The sequence below is a fragment of the Aptenodytes forsteri genome, unplaced genomic scaffold (genome assembly GCF_000699145.1).
Source record: "Aptenodytes forsteri isolate BGI_AS27 unplaced genomic scaffold, ASM69914v1 Scaffold191, whole genome shotgun sequence".
Classification (NCBI taxonomy): domain Eukaryota; kingdom Metazoa; phylum Chordata; class Aves; order Sphenisciformes; family Spheniscidae; genus Aptenodytes; species Aptenodytes forsteri.
This window is the reverse complement of record NW_008794630.1, coordinates 2355967-2380551: the sequence shown is the minus strand read 5'-3', so window position 1 is coordinate 2380551 and position 24585 is coordinate 2355967. Positions and strand designations below refer to the sequence as shown.

Sequence of the window (24585 nt, the reverse complement as noted above, 5' to 3'; positions counted from 1 at the left end):
ATTATTTTTTTTCTATTTCTCTTCTGCTCTTCCCCTCACTTCCTAATTTGTAGGGTTATATGAATATGATGGAGAATGTGAATCCAGAATCTAATCCTGCATGTGGCAGCATTGTACCTTGCTTTTAGGAAATCTATTAATGTTTCAAGCAGCTTTCTAGGGTGTAATGAAAACAAAATTGATGGCCAGGATGCCTGACTCTTGCAAATAGCTCTGTATTTGGTATAATACAGAGCTATTATATTTCTGCTGGGAGAGAGAGATGTTTCCCCCTGTCAGAAAATCAGACACTTAATTGCTCTTTGGGGAAGTAACGGGATGTTTGGATCTCTCTTAAGTGTTCTCTTAAATTTCCTACTTCAGGTTCTGTACAAGGCAGCCTGGGAGCACTGATGTCCAGAGCAGATTCCCAGAAGGAGAGCAGAAAACCTGTTGAGCTTTGCCCAGGTTTTAGGAGATGCCTCTTAAAGCAGAAGTGTTTTGTGAGAATGTTTGTTGTGTCAAACACGGATTTCATTGGGAAAACACACAGCAAGCTCTCTACAGAATATATATTATAACTGGTTGGGGTAAAAAGTTTCACGGATGTCTTCTAGCTATGCTTTGCTAATGTTCTTTGTTTTGTTCTGTTTCTGTCATAACAAAGCTGTGTTAGAACTCAAACATTTTTGAATAACTGCAATTTAAAAAGTTACCCCTCATCACCTGAGCTATGTCCACCTTCTGTTGTGGGGTAAATTTTCTTAAATTGCTTCATACTTTACACGTGCTAAGTATGCATGTAGTTATTGTGGCATAACTGACATGCAATAGTTTGTTACAGAGCTACAGTAAGTCTGTCATATCTTTGAGCCCTGAACATCTGCTTTTTTTCCAGAGCAAACTAGAGGTCACTTTGTCCTAGAGAAAATTAAATACAAATTAGTTTACCGGTAGCTTGCCTGGACCGTGTACGATCCTGTGCAGTTTCCTCATTATCCCATTTGGGAGCCCTTTGTTCTGATTGCTTGTGAGGTTAATTACAAAGTACTTGGTAGACCACACGAGCAGTTTGTTAAAGTTTCTCTGTGTCAGCACAAGAATGCCAGCACATCTTTCTCCTCACTGCAGTCCTGGCCCAATTTCTTTGTTCACTATGAACTTGCCTGCATCTGAAGGATTTATGTCCTTATTATGGATTTTGTCTAAAGGCTGCTCGTTCTTAGGGGTTTTGCATAGAGAACTATATGATCATGGTGCCTGCTACTAGTCACCTTCCCCAATAAGAAATACTTTTGCAAGCCTTTTGGCCAATTTCTTCTGAGTTTGACAAAAGAGTTTGGTGAGGTTTTATACCTCTCTATTTATGAAGTTAAGTTTCCAGTTAGAAGAAAAGATCCAAATGGTGACTGTCTGAGACAGAGACTGTAGGGTGGCTTCAATTTTATTCTAAGAAAACTCCAGAGAAATCGCGGAGGAGAGGTAGGTTATGAAATCCTCAGTCACAGGAAAAAAATCAGGAGTTCACACCCAGTTTGATTAGGCTTACTTAACCCACAAAACACGAAAAAGCTGGAGATCATACCTCCTTGTCCTGCTGCTTGAGAAATAATTTGTCTCTTTAAATCTGCTGGTTCAGTAAAATTCAATTTCAAAACAAAAGCCAGTTTGTGTGCAGCTGCTGAAGAGCCTGCAGTTACAATCTGTCTTGACTCCTTTTGTGGGGCCCAGTTGCCTGTCATTGAACAAATTATTGTGATTTTTGGTTCCTTTTTGTCTACACATAACCGCTAGTAGTAGTATTGTTAGCCCTCAAAGTGAGCTGTTTGTATGGCTTTTTATGACTGGGAGTTGACAGGATGGAGTCTGCTCTAGGGCTAGTAAGGTCTTTTTTTCCTTGGAAGATTTGTTGTATTATGACACGCTTTAAATTTTTATCTTAAATATTTATAGCCTATCTAGACATGTGCGATCTGAAAGATGCACCGGGAAGATAGGCGAGAGGAGTACGCAAGGTATTATCTATGTTTTCAGACACATAGATTAGCCTGCTCAGGTTCTACATATCTGGTTTTTCTTTTTCCACATTCCCTCTCCCATTTTCCCATTTTTTGTCGTCTACTGGGGTATGTATAGTAAATGCTTCTTTACTTTTCTGTTTCTTCCCTTTTTCTTCTGTGGCACAAAAAGAAAAAGTGCTCGGGCTTCTGAGAAGCTGGATTAAACACGTGAATATGATAAAATCCCTTGTCACCTCTGTCAGCCTGTAATGGTTTTTTGGCCTCTTGGTCACAGACCATGCATGTGTTATTCATAAGCCAGAGAAATCTTTCAGACTTATCTGCATTTCCACTGACTACTAATTCTGTAAGTTTCAGGAGAAGAAATTGTTTGGCTAAGGAGGCAGGACATAAGTGTTGTATTGTAAATTTTGTCTGCATGCAAAGATAATGATATCTGTCTCATCAGTTAAGTATGTACATATGATCATGGTGTTTGAGCCCTTTTTGTGGGCTCAGATGGAGTTAGATAACTACAATAAACCTTCAGAAACTGTTAGCTTTTTGAGAAGTTTCAGGTGAAAAGTATTTTTAATTTTTTTTTTCATCTTACTGGAAAAAGTACGTGTCGGGTCATCATTGAATTCGAAGAAGGCATGAAGCCAGTTGCTTCTTCCCTCTTTTGGACCACATTTTGTAGCTTCTTTAGCAGTCTTACCTCCGTAAGGGATGGAGTTTTCTGTTTATATTTCCACAAAGGGAGTTGTTGGATGTGTACGTTTATATTGGTCCAGAGGTAAATTCAGTCATCTTCATGTCAATGTTTCTCATTGAATTATTGGCAAAAGAAGAGTTCACTGTAGACCAGTTTTATCTTGTTGGGGTTCAGCCTGTCACTAATTCATCATCTTTGTTAAACAAGAAATACTGGGAAGAGCAAAATGAAAGATATGACTGTTTGCCTTAGAAGTAGTGTAGTCCCACAAGGGAATAGAGATGATGATGCACTGTCAGCTTAAAACAGTGCAGTCATTTAAAAAAATGTTTAAACTCATTTAAGCATGATGCATTACAGCATAACGTGCTGTTAAATGTGGGCAATTGAGTTGGGATGACTTTATGGGTGCTGTATTTGCTTTCCAATAAATTCAAGCAGGGATATTAATTCAGAATTATAAATAGAAAATGTACAAATTTATATTGAAAGGGTCCTTTAATGGGAATCGTTATCAAGCTTTCAGGCATTAGGAAGAGGAGGGAAACCTATATAGATATATTGCGTAAGACAATTGTTTTGCATGGTAGCTTTTCATAGTGTACCTAGGTGTGCTTAAAGCTTTTTGTTCTGTGCCGGCAAATATAGGCTACTAAAGAGATAGCTGTGAGTTTATGTAGAAGGCTGAAATTTTGTTTCCATTAATGTGAACGTGATCTCATTGACTTAACAAATTGAGTAGGAAAGGCCTGTTTCTAATAATGGCCTTGCATCTCTCTTGCTATAAACTTTGTAAGATTAACTTCTTTTTTGAAAAAAAAAAAAAAAATTACTGGAAAGCAGACCGTCTTGATTGCTAATGAAATGCAATACCATGCTGCCTTGTTCAAGCTGTACCCTCCAGGAGTCAGAACAACTATAACCTGTGACCAGGCTTTAAATTTCATTTAAAACTCTATTGGGTGGAATTATATTGATGTAAAAGAAGACATTTCTGCAAAATTGTAGGCTGTTACCGGTTAAATTAATTGCGAGTGGAGAACTGCAGTTTAAAGATTACATCTCTCTTCTTTAAATGGACTTTAAAATATATCTGTAGTTCTATTTCTAAACTACCTGTAGTGTAGCATAGTCTACTGAAGAATAAAATCCCTGCAGAGGGATTTGTGAGAATCTGCGGCAAATCAAGACAATCTGCATTACGTTACTCTTATTTTCTACTGAGTAGTCTCTCCCAGGAAAACCTGCACTTTGTCATGTTGGTCGTCACTGTAAGACACATGGTAGTATATTCATCTTTATTAAAGAACAAAATGCCACCCAAAAATTGAGTTTCAGTAACTCTGGAGGGAAAGCAGGGGTTTATTATACTGGGGAAGGGAGGGGGGGATTTGAATTTCAGTATTGTAAAGGTTCAAAATCTCTGTTAATGCATCCTCAATTATTTGTAGGGCTTTATGCTTAAGGTTTAAGCATGTAATGGCAGTAACCTGTTCGTCTGCTGTGTATAATTGAAGTTATCAGACATTATTGTGTACTGCTGCTTTGATGGTATTTGTTGGCTTTCTGCAGATAATGCTAACCTCGGGTCTTTTTTTAATGGAGATTTCCACAATTCCGATCTATTAAAAGGGGAGCTGTTGCTGAATGACTCTCAGGCTTGCACTGGATAAATTTCAGAAGAATGTATTTGAAGTAGGACCTGATCTTTCAGCCGCTTTCTTTTTTCAGTCACAAACTAACCAGTAATAATCTCACCTAGATGCTCTTAGATCTCATCTGCCTCCTCTCAGGAGTTGTCTAGATCATGCTGTATTGAGAATTTGGTAGTTTGTTTTTTTTTCTCCCCCCTGCTTGGTGTATTTCATAGGGGAGACACAGGAGGGAAGAGGAGAAAATTGTTTCCTTCCTCATTTGCATTTAAAACTTCTGCCTAAAACAGTGTTTAAAAAAAAAAAACAAACCAGAACAGATTCAAAAAATTAACTTAAAATTTTTTCTTTAATCCTATAGATAAAAGAAGTATTTTCAGAACTCTACTTTCCCCTCGTGGTGAAGTACCTGTCTTCTACTACTTACAGTAATTTGTAACACTGGGAATATTTGATACTGGAATAGTTATTATAATTACTAAAAGCCTGTCTTCCAGCTTGAATTTGGACTGAAGTTACGAAAGACACTACTACTCTTTCCGCTTAAAACTTAGTTTTAACCAGTTAATTTACAGTTTTTTCACTAGCCTTTCAGCTCTGACAGACTTCCCTAAATACAATTGAGATCTAAGTGGGTATACAAAACATTTGGTGGAGAGAGCTGAAATATCTTTGTCAATCTGTTTTGTTTTTTTTTCTTCTCATATGAAATAACTTGTCGTCTACCCACAATTTTTTTTCCAAATATTGAAAAAAAAAAACCAAACAAACAAACCCAACTTTAAGCAAAGTCAGCTCACTGTGAAGTATTTTAACATCTGCCGTGATTATAAAATTGTAGGTCTTAACATACTTGTTCAACTGCTAAAAAACTTATATACCTTATTTTCAAATCTTCACAGTTAGAAGCAGTTTGAATTAATGAATTCTATTAATTATATGAAGTTTGACAGTAAATTTTTTTCTTGCTTGTACAGATGAGTGTTATAACAATAGAACATTAACAAGACTTAAGAATCTTATGTTTTCTTTACGATTTTCAGTATTTTCTCATGATACAATTGTGCAAATAAAAAATCCTAAAGTTGGTCTGTTTACATATCTACCTGTCTTGCTTTTCGCATGTAGAGGAGAGAATGCTGTTCGAGGAGATGCATTTGGGTTTTGGTGCTCTTACAAAAATACCTAGTGACATACTATGTGCTAGGTTGTGGATATGACTTCACTACTTTGTTGGAAAGCTCAAGTAATTTGTAGTGTCTTGTAGGCTGTACAGAAAGTCTTTTGTGCTGCAGTGCCAAACGCTAGGGTTAATGTAGATATTAAGTTAATGTTTGTAGTGATGTTGCAAATGGAAAGCATTATTTAAATGTTAAGGTAGAATTAACAAAAGAGACAAAGGATAGGTTAGCTTCTTTTCTTTGACTTCACTAGAGCTTTGGTTTAATACATCTCGGTTGACCCAGTGTTAGCAATATGTGGGTGAGTTGTTTCTTTTGTAGTAGTAGTTCTTCATACTGAATACCACCAGTATCACAAAGAGCAAACAGCCTGTAATGACAACATAATTTAGTGGCATTGTGAGTATGCGTCATGCAGCGTCTGCTACTTGATTCATTTCCTAGTCTTGCCATTGCTATACGGAGTGCTCAGCCTCAGTTTAAGTGCCTTTGCAGCGTACAGTTTGTTTAGGATAGAAATTTATATTTAAAAGGAGCCAGTGAGAGAGACAAACTAACCCTGCAGTCCCAGGAGTAAAGACTTAACAGTATGGAGAATATTGTGCTTGAAATCAAGAGAGCCATCTCACCTGCACTAAGTGGTTTAAGAACTAAATATAACAGTAGAGCAATTTCAGGAAAAAGTAGTCATGCTACATAGATATATGTTGTAATGCATGTGGGCTAATTGGTGTTCTTATATGCTTTTAGGCCATGAATATATTGGTTCCCTTCATGTTTAAATATGCAGTAGACAGCCTCAACCAGGTATCTGGAAACATACTCAACCTCGGTGATACACCAAATACAGTGGCAACTGTGGCAACTGCTGTTCTCATTGGCTGTAAGTGGTATTCCCAAATCTGTTGACAAGTGTTAACTTTCTTCAGTTAAGGCAGTGGGATAGCAGAGCTTCTGACCTTTGCACTGCTAAGCATCTGGGATGGTTATTTCATAGTTACTTCTGTGTTGGTGTCCGTTTCCAATGTTCTGTGACCTTGCTTCTGGTATTCCAATTAAAAAATGAAATAATGCTTATAGAAATGATTCTTGATTATGAATTCTACCCTTTCTTATAACCAGCTGCAAAAGAAACTGATTTAAAATGTGCGCGCGATGGTTTATAAATGAAAAAGAACATAGAGTTTTGGACCAATTAAGTTTAAATTACCTTTGAACTAAAAATGTTGAAAATATATAAAGAATGAGTCTAATGTCATTTCGTGCACGAAGAGAAGTTGGAAATATAATTATTGTCATTTTATAAACTTTTTCACCTTTTTTTAGATGGTATCTCAAGAGCTGGGGCAGCGTTATTTAATGAAGCAAGAAACGCAGTATTTGGGAAAGTAGCTCAAAATTCAATCAGAAGGATAGCGAAGAATGTTTTTCTGCACCTTCATAACCTGGATTTGGCATTCCATCTAAGTAGGCAAACCGGAGCTCTGTCAAAAACCATCGACAGAGGAACAAGAGGCATCAGTTTTGTTCTTAGCGCTTTAGTATTTAATCTGGGACCTACGATGTTTGAAGTGGCACTAGTCAGTGGAATTCTGGTAAGTGTTGTTTATTTATGAGTTGGAATTGTCTCATTTAGGAATAATACATTGATTTTCTTTTACCAAAGTCTACTGAGTATTAATAATAATAATATAATAATTGAATTTACAAAGTGGTTGTGAAAGCAGTGAAAGCAACTACTGTAAAGAAAGACAATCTATAATTTTCAAATCTTAGTTACTTTAAATCGGCTTATTTGAAATTATTTTCACATTTAACGCCTGTCTTCAGCCAGTGGTATTTATGTGGATATTTTTTAATGTTTTTCTTCAGAACTGTTGAAAAAATGAAATCAGAAAAGTAAACTGTGCACACAAGTGTCAAATATATCTGGGTAAATACTGAGGAAGCAGAATATAAATGTCCAGGAATGTTGTGTCTTAGTGTGTTGAGGATAGAGGAGGGAGTGATTATTGGCTGGCTTCTGAATACTGGTCTTTTCTTACCCAGAAATTAAAAGTGAAAATTATCTGTTGGAAAATAGGCTTCTCCTTCTTGCTGGTTGTAAGCTTAATAAGCTCAATTTTAAACTTTTCTTTTATAAATCGCACTTACTGTCTTTGAAATCAGGATCTTTGGATATCTATATGCTAAAATCTAAATCTCGATTATGTGGCTTAAGACTAAATTAAAAGCAAGAATCTTGTTTTGTTTATTCCCCTTCTTTTTAGAAGGACTTAATCAAATTTGAATGTAGCAATATGAGTTAAAACCCCTGTTGATATTGGGTTAAATTTTACAGCCCTTGGAAGTTGCAAATCAAGCTGGCTGTCAGCCAACCTGCCATGATGCTTTAATTTTTCTTCTTACGGCTTTTCTCTCCTGATGTACCCTGAAGTAGAGAAAACGCTTCACAAATTGTTTTGCAAGGCCATTTATTTCTTCTTCTGCAGTCTTCAGCTTTCTTTCAAAATCCACCCAAAAAGCATGTAAACAAATACTTACGTGTGATAACAGCATAAACATCAGCAACATCTATGTTTTATAATGGCAAAAATAACTTTCCAGTATTATGTCATACAGTAGCTCTTGGTTATCTCCTCCTACCTTTTTATCTGTACTCTTCTTGCTCCTTTCCTTTTGAGTTTATGCCTGTATTTAGTCTTAAGCTGTTCAGAGCAGGGAGTGCGTTGAGAGGGACCTTCAGAGTTCTTGTCTCAAAGTTATGATCGCTTAGCCTGAGACAACAGTGACGTTTTGAAAATTATTATGACTTTTTTTTTCTTTTATTTTAAATATTCTAGTATTACAAATGTGGTGCAGAGTTTGCTTTAGTAACCCTGGGGACACTAGGAGCGTATGCAGCATTCACAATAGGAATTACACAGTGGAGGTAAGGCATGCCCTCAGATTCATCAGGGTACTTAGTGTTGCCTCAGCCTGGACTCTTGACTGTATTAAGCCTTTATTTTACAGGACTAGGTTTCGAATAGAAATGAACAAAGCAGATAATGATGCGGGTAATGCTGCAATTGACTCGCTACTAAATTATGAGACTGTGAAGGTAAGACCAATCTTTACAACTAGGCTCTTTGTCTCACTTCTGTCAGCCTGGGAAAAGTGAGTCATAAGATTCATCTTTTATAGGGCTACATATTTGGAGCAATAGCATATTTTTAAAACATCATTCATTGGAAGAGTACTACATGATATTGACAGAGTAGCATGAAAGTTATTAGTGGGGCTTGAAAAAAATCTATTTGCTAATAAAGAGTGAGAAGCGTCTTTCATGGCTGAATCACTTTGACCATCAGTTTCTGCAAAATGTAAACTTAGAGTCTGGAAGAAGCTTCTCTTCACTTGTTTGCAAAATTGTCTTCTGAATGTCAGCCTGCAACATACTGTCTTCTCAAATGACCTTGTGTACTGTTTTCATTACCTATTGCGCTTTGTAGCACTCCATTGCAATGTTTGCATGAAAGAACAGGTATCTGTTGGTTCTTCTACTGCTACTATTAAAAAATCCTGTGGACAGCTTTGAAATTGTCCAGGCTCACGCTCATTTTATGCTGCTTTTAATTAGAGAGCTAGAACTGGAAAGATAAGCAGTGGAGTTAGCTGTGAAGAAGGACCCAGAAGTAGATGTTGTGTGAGAAGTACTGTTCTAGAAAACTTGCCATCGTCACAGTAAGGAGGATATTCTAGTACATAGAGGACAGTAACTTTTTCTTCTTTTTAGTATCTAGTGGCAGCTGGTGTTTGGTTTTGACGTTAATCAGGTAGAAGTTCTGCAAGACAGACACCCAGCGTTACTAGAATATGAGTATGGTAGGGATCTCCGTAATGTCTCCTTTCCCAGTGCAGAACGTGCTGGGGTTTGCTCATGGTTTTTGTCTTCACACACTAATCTTTTATCTTCTTTTCTCTTTAGTTGTTAGAAGTGTTGAAGAGGGGTTGTGTGTGTATCTGTGCATGTAGTATGTTTATACTGAACTTTATAACTAGTTAAATCTACAGTCAAGTATGTCTGAGAATGTGACATTTATTATTTTTGTGTATATCATAGTATTTCAATAATGAAAAATATGAAGCCCAACGGTATGATGAATTTTTGAAGACATATGAAAATGCTTCCCTGAAGACTACCTCTACTTTAGCTCTCCTGAACTTTGGACAGAGTGCTATATTTAGCATTGGTTTAACGTCCATCATGGTGCTTGCTAGCCAGGGCATTGTTGCAGGTAACTCATCTGTCTGTAAGCTAAAAATGACTCTCCTTTACCTTAATTCATCCATAATAGAGGTGTGGTTGATGTGATGGTTCATTTTGAGAGTTTTTGGTTGAGAGTTTTGGGTATTTCTGCTTCTTGGGAGTATTATTAATTCTGTGAGAGAGAGAGAGAGAGATAGCAGTAACTAATATGATTTTATTAGAAACCTTTTAAACGTTTAGCAGTTAGAAAGATCCTAAGAAAATGGAAGTTTCTGTTGAAGGATTGTAAAAAGCACTTCTATAAATACAAATACTTCTGTGGATCTTCTACAAAGGTCCTTTCTTTTTACCCTTCTTCCTTCCCATGTTGGCAAGATTCAGAACTTTCCCCAATGTGTATATACCCGTGTGCTTTGTCTCCAGTAGTTTTATTACCAGTGTCCTTCACTTTCCTGAGATTAATAAGGGCACATTTTTAGAAGAATTGTTTCCATATGTTAAGAGTTTTTAATCTATATTTGTCTAATGTGCTACATAAAGTAAAGCCTGCTTGTTTAGGAAGACACAGTACAAGCTTCAAATACAGTAGATGAATGCAGTATCGGGATAAGGCTCAGCTAAAGCAAGGTGGTTTTAGAGTAAAAATAACGATGCTTTAAACACTGTTAGCATCCAGATGCGTTTGAAGGGTAGACCTTTATATCATGTTGTCTTTCTTGCATCTGCTTTGCTCTTTTTAAGAGATGCCGGGACAGGGAAGAGTTACACTGTGAATGGATAAGACAGTAGGTGCAGTTTATGGCTGTCCTTAAGAAAATTTAGTATAGCCTTTAAGCAGGATGGTAGAAATATGTCTTTAAATCGTCTTTTCTGGACCTGTTTCAGCTGAACTGACCCGGCACTTACCTTTAGCTATGTGTCATCCTGAGTTTTCCCTTGATCAGCATATTTGATATTAAGCTGCCCAGAAGTTTTCACTATGTTTTAGCAGCTCTGTTGTATATAGTATGGAAGTCCTCTTTCTTGATCATGACAAATTCTATCATTTGGATTTGTCTGTAATTGTACTTAAGATTGTCTTTCCCGATTCTTGCTTTCATATATTAGATCCTCCCCTTCTAACTTAGGCCCCTTTATGTTTCTCTTTGTGGAATTTACACCTTTACAATCTGATGTTTTCCATGAATTTCCTGATATGCTGCTTGTCTTATTTTCCAGGTGCTATTATATCTTTTTTTTAGTGAAATCCACACAAACATTGCCATTCGTTTCAGGCACCTTCCTATATAAAATCTCTTCTGGGAATGCGGTGTTTTGTTTACTATTTAAACATCTGGTTTTAGAAATGGGATAAAAGAAACTAGACTTGGTTGACTTAATTATTTTTTTTAAATCTTTTGGTGCTTCCTAACAAGACAACCCTTCAAGTCTCCTTCTTCTCTCACATCCATTTTGTCTTAAGGCAGCCTTTCTGTTGGAGATCTAGTAATGGTGAATGGATTGCTGTTCCAGCTTTCTCTTCCCCTAAACTTCCTGGGAACAGTATACAGAGAGACAAGACAAGCACTTATAGATATGAATACCTTGTTTACACTTCTCAGTGTAGATACCAAAATTAAAGTAAGTAGTAGCTTATTTTCCTAAAGTATCTGGGTATTTAATAGGGCTGTTTTCTGGCAATGCCATCGTTTCACCCGGTTTGTTACCTTCCAGGTTTAATTTCTATTCAAGAAAGACATACTGTGTAAGGATGCTGTTCTGCCTCCTTTTTAAGTGCGGTTAGTGCAATAGCAGCTGCTTTTTCCTTGCAGAACCTTTTAGTCACAGCAAAAGTTGCTTCACGGAAGCTGTGTTTGTATTGAGATTTTTTTATTTAAGTATTCATGCCTTGTGCTTGATTTTTTTTTACTTGTAATTAATGATGCAGAATTTATTACTGCAAAAGAAGTTGTGAAGCAGAGTGTTTACAGCAGAAATTTTTACTTTCTTTGGGGAAAAGGAGGAACAAACCAATTTCACTTGTGTGGCGGATTATAATTATTTTCAACATATCCAATCTGGAGTGTCTATTTGCCTTTTTCTGAGCTGGGAAATGGACTGTTCAGCTTGTTGAACTGCTTGAGATACTTTCTGGGCAGCGTATAAAGTGGCACTCTTCTTTTAATAGGACAAAGAGCTGGCTCCACCCCTGCAGATCACACCACAGACTGCTGCCATCGCCTTTGATAATGTGCATTTTGAATACCTTGAGGGGCAGAAAGTCCTTTCTGGAGTGTCTTTTGAAGTCCCTGCAGGAAAGAAAGTGGCCATTGTAGGAGGTAGTGGGTCAGGGTGGGTAAATGGACTAAATACACCAATCAACGATGCAGAATGTTGTTTCTTAAATGCGTTTGTTCTTGTGTTTTGCTTTTTATTACTTTCGTTTGTGATATCAGTTCTATTTGGAGATTGTAAATGGCAAACCAGGAATGTAACATTAGCTTCAATTTTTTTCAATTTCAGGAAAAGCACAATTGTGAGATTATTATTTCGTTTCTATGAACCTCAGAAAGGAAATATTTATGTTGCTGGACAGAATATACAAGATGTCAGTATGGAAAGTCTGAGAAAGGCAATAGGAGTTGTACCTCAGGTACACCATGTTTCATTCTCCCCATATAGTCCATCATAATAGTAATTCTCAGTATTCTGACACCAGTTCAATGAAGGCTAATCCTAATGCAGTGGGATTGTCTAGTTCCTTTGAAAGTCGCCATGGGGGGGTTTTGTTGGTGTTGTCGTCGTGTCGTCCCCGTGTCCCCGTCCCCCCCCTGGAAATAGGATGTTTTTACGTGCATCATCATATAGATCCAATTTCTGACGTGTGTTTAAGCCTCTTCATGAGAAACTGCCTCCAGCTTTAAATGATTTAGCTTTATAGTTGATTACCACCCATAATGAGTTAGAAAAGTGTTAAAAGTATGCATGACATAAATTTTGTGTCCTAAATATATATATTAATCCCATTTTTGGGAAAAGAAATTTTCCCAAATACTTTTACCTTCAGGCTTTGTAGAAAAATATAAGCTATTCTGTATTGATTTCTTTCATGTACTGGGGACAGTTTTTAAACTATTGTTCATGGTTTCTTGTTTAAAATACTCTTTCCATAAATGTAGGATGCTGTTCTCTTCCATAATACTATCTATTACAATCTGCTCTACGGCAATATCGGTGCAACACCAGAAGAGGTGTATGCAGTAGCAAAGTTGGCAGGAATCCACGATGCTATTCTTCGAATGCCAAATGGTTACAACACTCAGGTTGGTGAACGAGGACTCAAGCTCTCAGGTAGGTTCTTAATCGCACAAGTTCTTTGTATCCCTTTTGCTACCTCAAAGTTCAATGCATAGTTTATTCCTCAGTCAGACTTGCTTTTAGCTTATTTACATTATAACATAATAGTAAGGCTAAATATTAATACAAAGATCTGTAGTTTAAGGCAACTGTAGTCTACAAGATATTTAAAGGGAGGTATTTTCAGAGGATAGCGTTAAATGAGTTGGTAAGCAAGCATGTAGATGCATCTAAGTAAAAATGATCTTTCTCGTAATCTATTTGGGTAGTGGAATGCGTGTGAATAGAATTGGGAACTCTATGTATGTGTGCTTTGCTTGTAGGATGTGATAGGCTTATATATATGCATAAGCCTTCCAAGTTCTTAAATCTAAACTTGTAACAGCTGAAAGTTAGGTGGTGGTCTGTTTTTGCTGTTGATAGTAAGTAAGGCAATGGGATATGTTGTTGCAGCAAGGACATTTTGGACCCTGTTCATAATGAAAGGGCCTTGATGTCTTAAGTGTTTCCTACCCATGAATTGTGTAAGAAACAACGTGAAAATGGTGTCTGCGTATCTGCAAGCTATGGATTTATATTACACAACCTTGGTACTGAAACAAAAAAAGCATGAGTTTAGGTTCTCAAAGTCCCTCCGTATTTGGGTATGCGCTCTATAAAACAGCATAACTGTTCTAGACTAGAAAGATTGTATCATGGCATTAGCCAGGCTTTGCTAGGCATGCCAGGCTTTGCTAGGCATGCTAGGCTTTCGGGGCCACTCTTACAAAAATCTCACTTTACTCTTTCTTCTCTACAGCTGTCTGTAATATTAAAATTACATACACTTGTTTGTAGCGAAGATGATGCTTGAAAGCAAACATTCTTCCTGTGGCAGAGTTATAATGTAAGATGAGGGATCACATGGAAACTGGGAAATGTCTAAATAAATCATTTCCCATGTCCTTTTTTTTTTTTTTGTTGGGGACATAGGATTTTAAAAATTCCTTTAAATAAAATTTAAATTTTAAATTTAAAAATAGAATTTAAGAAAAACTTTTTAGGTAGTAGCTAGATTCCACTGGAATGCTTTCAATCTCAAATCTCTTAGGTTGAAGTTGCATTGAGACAAAGCTAATAATGATGTCCATCACATAATAATAGTTAAATGTACATTGAATGAAACAAAAATGAAATTACTGTTTTGGCTGAAGGATATATTATTATTAGGTTATTTTATTGTATTTTAAATAAATCTGTTTCTTCTTATAGCTCTTATAGTTTTTTAATAGATATTTGATGCAAGATAAAATGGGATACTCATTTCATGAGGTTTCCGCATTTAATTCACTGATGGGTTTGGTTCCCCTCCTTGGTGGATATTACAAGAAGTAGAAGGTGCATTTGCAAAGTTCGTTAAAACCATCTCCTGCTGTCTTGTTTTGAAAAAGCAAAACACGCTATAGTTTTGCTTAAAATTGCTAGCCAATACAAGCAGTGGTGGGGCACAGTTTTTCATATTGGTTTGGTATCTTTTTCTAATAGAATCTTAAAGGTGTTTAGATAAGTGTGAGGTCATTGAAAATATTTGGAAGGATTTTGACAAGGTAGGTAGCATAATGCTGAATTGCATGCAGAGAGTAGTAGTGGAGAAACTGCAGTACATACGCAACTGCTGCTCTGCCTGAGGAGATGCCGTATCACTGTGGTAACGTGTAGGACATGTCTTTCTGAACAACTTCTCCTGAATACAAGGCCTTACTGTTTGGCAAACTCTAAACGTGCGTGGCAGAGCTTAATTTTCTTCCACTCTGACTCCCCGTACAAGATACCATTTATTGATAGACCAAAGAACAGGTCAGCTGTTTCCATTTGCACGTAGGATGGAGCGGTAGAGGGCAGACTGCTCTGCTCCGTTGGGAATGAGGTATGGCCCTACAGGAGAGAGAAAACTTACCTCAGTGAATTTGGAAACTTCGAGGTACTGAGGTTGCTTGAGAATGGTACTGAGATGTATGGATCTTTGGGGTATGTGGGGCTGGTGGGCGTCCAGAGGCGGGAACGCAGGAATGCAGTGTGTTCAGGCAGAGATGCTGCCTGTTGCAAAGACAGCAAGCTTCTTACTATGCAGCTGCTGAAGTCAGGAGTCCTGGTCTCTTTGAAACAGAGGATCAGAGGTTACATTCTGTATCCAGAATGTATGTGCAGAAGAAAGCATGCACATTTGTAAAAGGGGAATACAGAGAAGGTTAGAAGGGAAATAAAATATGTGAAGCACAAATCTGGGTGAGTGAGTAGAAGATACAAAATAGGTACTGGCAGAACTGTAGAGAACCATGATAATGATGAAAGATTTCTCTTGTGCTGCCTGTCTCCCCAGACTAGTAACTTCTAGAAAGAGGATTTGACTAACAATAGGTTTGAAGTGTCTTGGTGTTTATAGAAGCATAGAATGGTTTGGGTTGGAAGGGACCTTCTAAAGATCATCTAGACCAACTCCCCCGCCATGAGCAGGGGCATCTTTCACTAGAGCAGGTTGCTCAAAGCCTTAGCCTTATGTTGAGGTTTAGATTGGATATTAGGAAGAATTTCTTCCCCGAAAGGGTTGTCAAGCATTGGAACAGGCTGCCCAGGGAAGTGGTGGAGTCACCATCCCTGGAGGTATTTAAAAGCCGTGTAGATGTGGTGCTTAGGGACATGGTTTAGTGGTGGACTTGGCAGTGCTAGGTTAATGGTTGGACGTGATGATCTTAAAGGTCTTTTCCAACCTAAATGATTCTATGTCCCATTCTAAATCTGAAGAAGTGCATGCGGGCATGTTGGAGTTTCCTTCTGACCTTTCTGAAAATGGGTTATGCTTTCACTCCATGCTTCATTTTGTGCTACCACTATGATGGTCATAAGCACCCGTCTAAAAGTGCTTTAACAAAAGTGGTGGTTAGAAAGTGAAGGGAAGTGTGTTCTTTTCCTGTTTTGTTTGTATTTAAAGAAAAAAGAGTATGTAAAATACTTCTCAGGAGAAAGACACTGGATTTCTGAGATGATAGAAAAAGAGCTCAGAGTGGGCATCTGCCATTGAAGTAGCAGCTTCAGTTCCTTATTTTCAACAAATTAGATGAGTATTGGCAAACAATAGTCATAAACAAGCTTCAGGAACGTTTTACAGTCAGGGTACAGGAATCTTAGGCTAATGATCTCAGAAATGTCTGCTCGTCTTGGGCGTCCTCAAATTGTGCATTAAATTGGTCTTAAATGCAATTGTGTGCTCAGCTCTTAGGGAATTTGATTCTGTATGCTTTTGCTTGCAGGTGCCAGTTTGTGGTTTTAGGTTGGAATGTGGAGCTAACGTGTCCACTGTATCCTGTGTGCTTTTGTTAGGTCAATACTTTGATTGATGATGAGAGCTGTAATGGTTTAGTTGTTCAATGGATTGGAGATGTCAAATGCGTATCTTTTGAGTTCCTTCAGTAGCTCTGTAAAAATATGGCATCTGTTACTTTGAATCTCTGTAGTTTTCTGAATAGTAGAATGGCTCCCTAAATTGTTATAAAGGTATATAGTAGATTCATTTCTGAATCTGTTTAATTTTTTTTGAAGTTGAGTTAGGCTTCTTATACTTCTAGTCTAAGAAAAACACAAAGTCCTGACTTGTTTTGCCTTTTTCAAATAATATTTTGTGGGAGAAACGGGGGGAGTGAAAGCTCTGTGAATTTAAGTGGTCCTCTTTGAAATCCAGGCATTTTGTACGCGTGATGGAAAAAACGAGGTTTTCAGCACCACCAACGTGGTGGGTGTCTCGGTGAAAGGCACAACGGCAATTAACGTGGGTCCCGGATGTGTGAACAGTGGTAGTAACGTGTGGGGCCAGTAAAGGCTGTGATCTTAATTTGGGGCCCTGGTTCTGTGCATAGTTAAATCTGTTGAGTGCGGCAAATGATTAGTTTAAAAAATAATAAGTAAATTGGATTCTCCCTGTATGAAGAAATTGGCATATTATGGATTCCTTTCTTCCAGTAAATGAACAGTTTACTACTTTGAGGACTGACATTGGAAAACTGTACGTTAGAAGTGCTGCCTTGATAGTTTAAAACTGGTGGATTTTTTTTTTTAATTGGCAAGAACCTTAATACAAACAAAACTCCCTAATGGCAGTACAGTAGCATGGATAACAAGCCTCAGTATCTGAGTTTCTCTCCGAGTGTGGCTTTCCTTGCTTGTGCGGTACGAAAACAGGCATAAGGAAGTCTTAATTGCAATAAGAACTTTATCAATTTAAATGGCGAAGCAAGCATTTAGTGCAGTTCTTACTGGTCTCAGTGATTGATTCATCAAGAGTAAATAATGAAAAACAAGCTGTTTTGGCTTTTTCAAGTAGAATCCATTTCAGTGTTCTCTAATAGATGTGTAATAGACAGAGCTATAACAGCCCCAAACCCTGACTTTGTGAAGGAAATGGTGAACGTGCTGCTGTCCTGAATATGAATGGGGAAGAACATGAAACAAGTCGATGTTACACACGTAAGGAAAGACCTTGGATTTTGTTATTGTTGTATGTCTTTCAAACATGGATATTGTCAAGCTGTGAGTTTTGAACATGCTTTTAAAGGAGAGAGAGAGTATATTAAAATAGACTGAGTAAATTGTACAATTCTAATGGCTACTGAGTTCTGCCAAAGACAGCTTAAAATTTGAACTGCAGCATTATTATCTGCCTTTTCAATGGTTTATTAAAGCATGTTCTCTCCTGATAGGAATGGAACATTAACAAGAATATAATGGTATTAAATGGAATGTTTTGAAGTCTTGAATAAAACAAAGGAAGACAAGGGCGCAAATGTGAAATGTTTGCATTGCATACCAAATGTTTAGCAGATTTTAAGTTCTCAAATGCACCTGTTTTCCTGTCTGTAAAAGTTGTCCTAAGTTATTCTTGGGTAGATGCTGGCTGTAACAATTATGAAGGAAGGAAACTAGTCTGAAACTTGGTTACATCAGAAACCAACAGGCAGTAGATTGCGTAATGAAGGTGGTTTTCAGTACCATATTAATTGTGCTCTTTAATGAAATTTGCTGGTTAAAGCTGTTAGGTATGGACACTTTAAATCTGGGCCATTATGGAGTGGAAAGTTAGATGAATTTCAAGGAGAGACCTGGAAGAAAAAAATGTGTGTGCTAGATGCATGAAATCAAATACAGCAGGCATGGACGGAGCGTTGAAAACAGGATGTATGTATGCAAAGTTACTGTACGGGGCATAGCTTAGACCAGGTAGATGGGCTTATACTCCCTGGTGTATAGAGTGAGTTACTGTACATCGTTGTTAGTTACCTGCTCTAGTTGCCTGCTCTTGCCTTGTAGCATATACAGAATAGTTCTCTGTCCTTTTCTAAAAGGATAAGCCATCTTGAATCACTTTGGATTTACCAGGGAGCAGGAAATTGCGTGATATCTTATGTAACACGTACAGACCTTTATCAGTAGCAACTATGATGTATATTAAGAAAAAAAAAAAAAAACAACCAACCCCTAAAACAATCGTGTCTGCTGCTGAATTTAGAGTGTCATGATTGTAACTTCATCTTTTTTTTTTTTTTTCTCTCCCCCACCCCCATTCAGGAGGAGAAAAGCAGAGAGTTGCAATTGCTAGAGCAATGTTAAAGGAGCCACTTATTTTTCTCTATGATGAAGCCACATCATCTTTAGATTCAATTACAGAAGAGGTAAATTGGGATTAAAAAAGAATAAAACTTAAGTGGTGTAATGATGTCTGGTTCTGATGCTTTTTCCTTGTTCTTTTCCTCTCAGAAAGAATTCTGTTCTCTTTGCCAGATTGCTATCGTGTTTTCCTGGTATTATTATTAAGAGATCCTATGGCTAAGCCCTTTTCCTAAAGGCCAGAGCTGAGATACTACTGAGTCTACCTTGAGACATAGTGCGGAATATCAACTCTGTCTCTGGGTGTATCTTCTGTTTTACACTCTTGAGGTCCCATTCGCCATTAAACATTCATCTCTTGAAGCTGTTGCAAATACCTCATGTGGCCATGAAGTGTGAAGCTTTCCAATCACTTTAAAAGGTGTTTAGATGACATCTAGCATTTATTAAAAATGTCTTACGGTTGTGACGTAATGCAGAAAAACCTCGTTTGTTGTGCAGCATCTTTCTGAATGCAAATCAGGTGGGTGTAACCTGCAGTGCTGGTATTAATTTGTATTCATTTCACAGGAAGGGCTGTGAAACATCAGAGCGTTGTGACATAGATGTCATGACACTACCACAGTAACTGCATCAGGCTTCATAACTACATCTTTGCTTAAACACAAAACTCTCAGCACCAGCAGTAATTTCACAAACTAATGTCATCAAAAACTAGAGCTAGAGCTATGCTTGTGTTCACTTATGCAGATTATTGAGCGAATTTATTGACCTGTAATGACTAAATTACTTTCATTTTCCAGCTACAAAGAAATCAGAGTACAAACTGTACATCTGTATAGTACAACTTCCTCAATGGACCAGAAATGTTCCTAACACACACAATTCTGCAGAACACTACTCAGATTCTTCCTCTCTTTTGTTTTGCTGTATTTATTGCAAGAATCATAAGCAAAGCTGAAAATTTCACAGCAGAACTGCACTTTAAAGACAGCAAATGAAAATGAGTCCTTTCCACAAAAGTATGTCTGGTAATCAAAATGTTTTCTGACAAAGGCAAGCGTTTTTCAGGAAAATAAAGTGGACGCTTACTGTCGTGAGGGCACAAATTCCCAATTAGTGCTGCTTGCATCTGAATGCAGTTTGGGAAGGTGGAAGACTGCTCACAAAGGAAGCAGTGGGTAGATAGATAGATAATTCCCAGGATTGCTTTAACTTTGTTCCACATTGGCATGATACTGAGAGAGATTTTTTTTTCTTTAACTTTCATCGATTGGAAAGTAGTAGTATTATTATTTATTATTTTCACGTACCTTTACTGCTGTTTATGTTGCTTTTGTAGCATGGCTGCACGGGGAACTTTTCCTGAAATCAAGTAACATTCCTCTTCCTTTGTCCCTTGGGATATCTGCATTATTCTATGAATAAAGTTTTTTTTGCAGTTTGAGGACTTTGAGAGCCACAGATACTTGATGCTTGGGATTCTTCTGTTTCTTCTGTAGATACTTGTAGCCGTTTCTTATTGTGAAGCTATAGCAGTACTGGAGATGTTTCTCAAAACTTATTTACAGTAATTTGCATATTTCCAGACAGCATTTTATTTCTCTTCATACCACCTAGGAGTGTGTAAGAGTTTTGTCTCTATTTTAATCTTGCAGAATATTCTCAGTGCCATGAGGGACATGGTGAAACACCAAACCTCGGTTTTCATTGCTCACAGGTTGTCAACAGTCGTTGATGCAGATGAAATCATTGTGCTGGATCAGGTGAGGTGATCACCCTGGGATGTGTAATTTTCACATAGTGTCAGCGCTTGTTTTAGCGAGTCTGTGTGTCCATTTTGAAATATTATACTCCCACCAAGCTACTGAAAGTTCTTTCTTTGGAAATGAGCCATGTTAGAAAATTCTAGCCCAAGCTTTGCTTTTGATATATTTCTCTTCTTTGCAGCTAACAGTTTATCAGTTGCAGAAACTTGCATGTGTGACTCTCTTGTATGTTGTATTTTTAGTTCATTTGCATAGTTCATTTAATTATGTGTTCTTTATATGGATTATGGCAAATTTCAGTTGATGCTCTGGGACTGGCTTAATGTTGCATGTTTTTAATCTATTTTATTACATGCTTCTGTCAGATTAGGTTTCCTAACGTGTTCCCCCAATTTATGCTTCATTCTCATTACTCACTGAGTGTCTGTTTTTTACACACATCCATTGTTTTTTTTCTTTCAATGGAAAGAGAGAGGACAGCATGTTCTGTTTCCATGCAGATAAAACTGTTGTAGGATTGTTCAATCTAATTATGTTATAAATCTGAACACCGTTCTCTATTGTACCTGTAGAAAAGTGTGATTATTCCCTTTCTGTATGCTTCTCTTAGATAGAAAAAAAGAAAGTTTCAACATTTGAATTACTAATATCACTATTCAGCTGTTACCTCATATTCAGCCTGTCCTAAGTCAATTTTTTTCTCTATTACCCTTATCTGGCTATAGATTTAAAATAAACAAGCGTCCTTATTATAACTTCATAGTTACTCTTTTAACTGATAATGCTGAAACTATAGTGCTCTAATCTGCTGATAATAGATGTTAAATTTATCTCTGCATTCATTTTTTTCAGTTGCTATTTATATGCTTGTGATCATAGGTGTATTTAATGACTAAAATATGCATCTCTAAAAGAAAATAAATTATTCCTACAGTATGTTAAATGATTTCATGGGGAATTAGAACAAAACCTTATGAAATGCTGACATTTGTGACTATCTTTGCTATACAAATCTCAGCTTCATATGAATCTCAAAATGAAGTAGCGGAATAAATCACTCATACTACTCTGGGGAGTTTTTATTTGGTTTTGATCTGCTTGTTTTTTCAGCTTTTGCTGAAAAATAATTTCCTAAGGTGTATCCTTTATCTAACTGCATGTTAAAACATCTTGCAAATGTTTTTTGACATGTTATAAGGCAATCTGCGACTTTTTGTTTTCGATGCAAGTTTTCACAGCTTACTAAGAGTGTGTTTTGTGTTACAGTGTAACTGTTAAATTAAAAATAAAAGCACAACCTAAAACTGTAAAACAGCTAGGGTGCTCACTTTCATGAATGATGTTAGTGTAATAAAGATCGTGAATGAGTAAGGCAGCGTGTTGCATCACTTTTAGTGCCCAACTGCTTCACGAGGCATCATTGACGTTTGCTCAGCAGAAAGTTGCCTCTTGTCGTCCCAGCTTGATTGATGAGCACTGTGTTAGCAAGCAGATAAATAAGGCTCAGTAGTGGAGATGAGACAAGATGATTGTGACTGGTTTTGCTTAGCAATGGAAATACGGCATCACAATTTCAGCACCTTTGCCTAGGTAAAATCAGAATAATTCTTGAGTGAGTAAACAAACATTGTATTAATGATACTGATCTTAATGCTGTGAAGCTGAACAGAGAAGTTACATTTTTGATGATTGTTCAAGAGTTATTAAAAAAAAAGGCCATAATTCAGAAGCCTAGTCTCTACTACAAGGAACTCTCTAAATTCACCACTTAAAATTTTGAAATAAATTCTGCAGTTATGTTGGTCAAGTGTATACTTTTTCAGATTCCATCGGCACGACTAGTAATAGAAGTGACAAGACCCAATTTTTTTCTCAGCATGTTCATCAGCAGCTGTCACAAGGAGGTAGATTTAATTGTAGATCAGAATTTAGAACTAATATAAAATCCATGTAGTTGTCCGTATAATGCTGTCTTTTCCCAAAAGAAAGAATAGCTGGAGAATGAATACATTATTTTAATTTGAAGTCAGTGAATGTAAATGTGTGTCTCAAAGTAAAAAGATGAGTCGGGTTTTTTGAAGAGTAGTGTTGTTTCACTGTCTGTAGGATTTGAGTTCTCCTCTCCAACTCTTCCTTCCCGTTTCCGCAACGATAGTCAATAAATCATCTTTGCTCTTGAGAATAGCCCAGATGAACTGAACTGCTCACTCAATTTTCATGATGGCAATTGCCATGACACAAGTTACTGAGCACCCATCTAAAAGCACAATTTACGCTAATTGTTTTTAGGATTTGTTTTTAAATGTGTTTTGCTTATCTAGTACAAATCCCTCTCTGTACGCTCTTTTCTTTTAGCTTCGTAGTGCAAGTGTGTTTGTTACCAAGCAAAGACAAATACATGTTTGTTTTGCTACATTCATGTGACTTTTGCACTAGTAGTTCAACACCTTGCTCCTCATACAGAGGTCTACATTTACTTTAAATAGCTCTTCCAGTTTAGATAGCAAAACTTTCCACGTTGGTGGGCTTCAAATTTTGTCCAGATAGACAAAAGGCATCTGCATTCCCATTTACGTAAGGTTGAGAAGAACACAGCTCCTTGTTTTCAGCTTGCAGTGTAACACACAATTCGGTGCACCACATACTCAGTCTTTCATTGCTGTCCCGAGCTCCTTCGCATCAATAATTGCTGTAATCTCTACTGTAAAGCTGTGGCCCAAATGTTGGCAGCATTTATATTCCTAAAGATCTGGTAATATTGATTACTGACTTACTCCCCTTCTTTTACAGGGTAAAGTTGTGGAACGTGGTAGACATGCAGACCTCCTTGCAAGTCCTAACAATCTCTATTATGAAATGTGGCATACACAGAGCAGCAAAGTACTAAATAGTCGTAACAATCCAAATTGGGAAGAGAGAAATAATCGGATGTCCAAAGAGGAGGAAAGGAAGAAACTAGAAGAAGAAATTCTCAATAGCGTGAAAGGCTGTGGAAACTGTTCATGCTAAGTATGATCCTGGATTAATCTTCTATAACAGGTTAAAAATGCACAAGATTACAAGGAAGTGCAGCTCTTGTTACTAAGTCACCATTCAAAAACTTCCTGGGTTTTGCAGTTTTTGGGTTTTACAGTTTCTCAGAGGGACATAATTTCATCCAAAGGAGTTCTATTTTTACATCTTTAGAAATCTCTAATATTCAATGGCATCTGCAAGAGCTGAGCTTTTTCAGAAACTTTAAACTTCTCAACTAAGAGTGTAATTTATGGCAATTTTTAGGCATTGGTAAATTCTCCTGGTAGTCGCTTGAGGTGGATTATTAAATGGTAAACAGATTTGTCCTTGATTTACATTATTTCTCACCATTAATGGTTGATAAATGTCATGTTTTAATTGTAATTGGGCTAATTTGAACTCCTTTGCTAGTGAGGAAGATGCAATTTAAATTCTTCAGTGGTGTTCTGGTTTAAAATGTTCTTCCTTGTAAAGAATAAGAAAAGCCTCAACAAAGTAGCAAACTAAATATTGGAATTATCCATCTCACCCTTCAAAAACACCTTTCGTACTGGACTATCAGGAGATGTATTGGTATTATTCTAAAAGAAAACTAACAGTATTTTTAAGAGCTGGCAAAAATCTGGAATTGACAAAATATGGTGTGACTTTACAGAAAACATACAAAATGTTGTATGTAAATATGAAGAATCTGAAGTTTCCCTTAAATGAAAAAAATCAGAGTTTGGGATTCTGCATCCTCAACACCTGCTGTAGTAGAATGCAGTCGCTTTTTCTATTTCAGTCATGGTCTTAGGGGGCAATTAAGATTCAATAAAGACTTCCATAAATTTCTATTATGTCATTAATGTATGAGAAGATGACCTGGATAATGTTGAAAGCATTGCTATAATCATCTCCTCATTTCAATAGTCAAAACTTCTTCAGTGTCAAGAAACCTCAGTCTTTGCGATTTGCAGGACACTACAGGTGTATTGGGTTTGTGTGGCAAGGTTGTAGTAGCGGGGGGGCTACAGGGGTGGCTTCTGTGAGAAGCTGCTAGAAGCTTCCCC

At 37.1% G+C, this 24585-nt stretch overlaps 1 protein-coding gene across 1 annotated transcript in view; it reads left to right on the top strand.

Moving 5' to 3' along the window:
- ABCB7 (ATP binding cassette subfamily B member 7) overlaps nt 1–24365 on the top strand; it is a 42109-nt gene extending 17744 nt beyond the window's left edge. The window contains exons 5-16 of the mRNA XM_009273460.1: nt 6278–6410; nt 6854–7122; nt 8371–8459; nt 8543–8630; nt 9633–9807; nt 11242–11399; nt 11947–12110; nt 12282–12411; nt 12938–13109; nt 18711–18814; nt 20408–20515; nt 23309–24365. Of these exons, the coding sequence (XP_009271735.1) occupies nt 6278–6410; nt 6854–7122; nt 8371–8459; nt 8543–8630; nt 9633–9807; nt 11242–11399; nt 11947–12110; nt 12282–12411; nt 12938–13109; nt 18711–18814; nt 20408–20515; nt 23309–23527 (1809 nt within the window). The 3' untranslated portion in view covers nt 23528–24365. The remainder of the gene's footprint in view (nt 1–6277; nt 6411–6853; nt 7123–8370; nt 8460–8542; nt 8631–9632; nt 9808–11241; nt 11400–11946; nt 12111–12281; nt 12412–12937; nt 13110–18710; nt 18815–20407; nt 20516–23308) is intronic.
- The last annotated feature ends 220 nt before the right edge of the window (nt 24366–24585 follow it).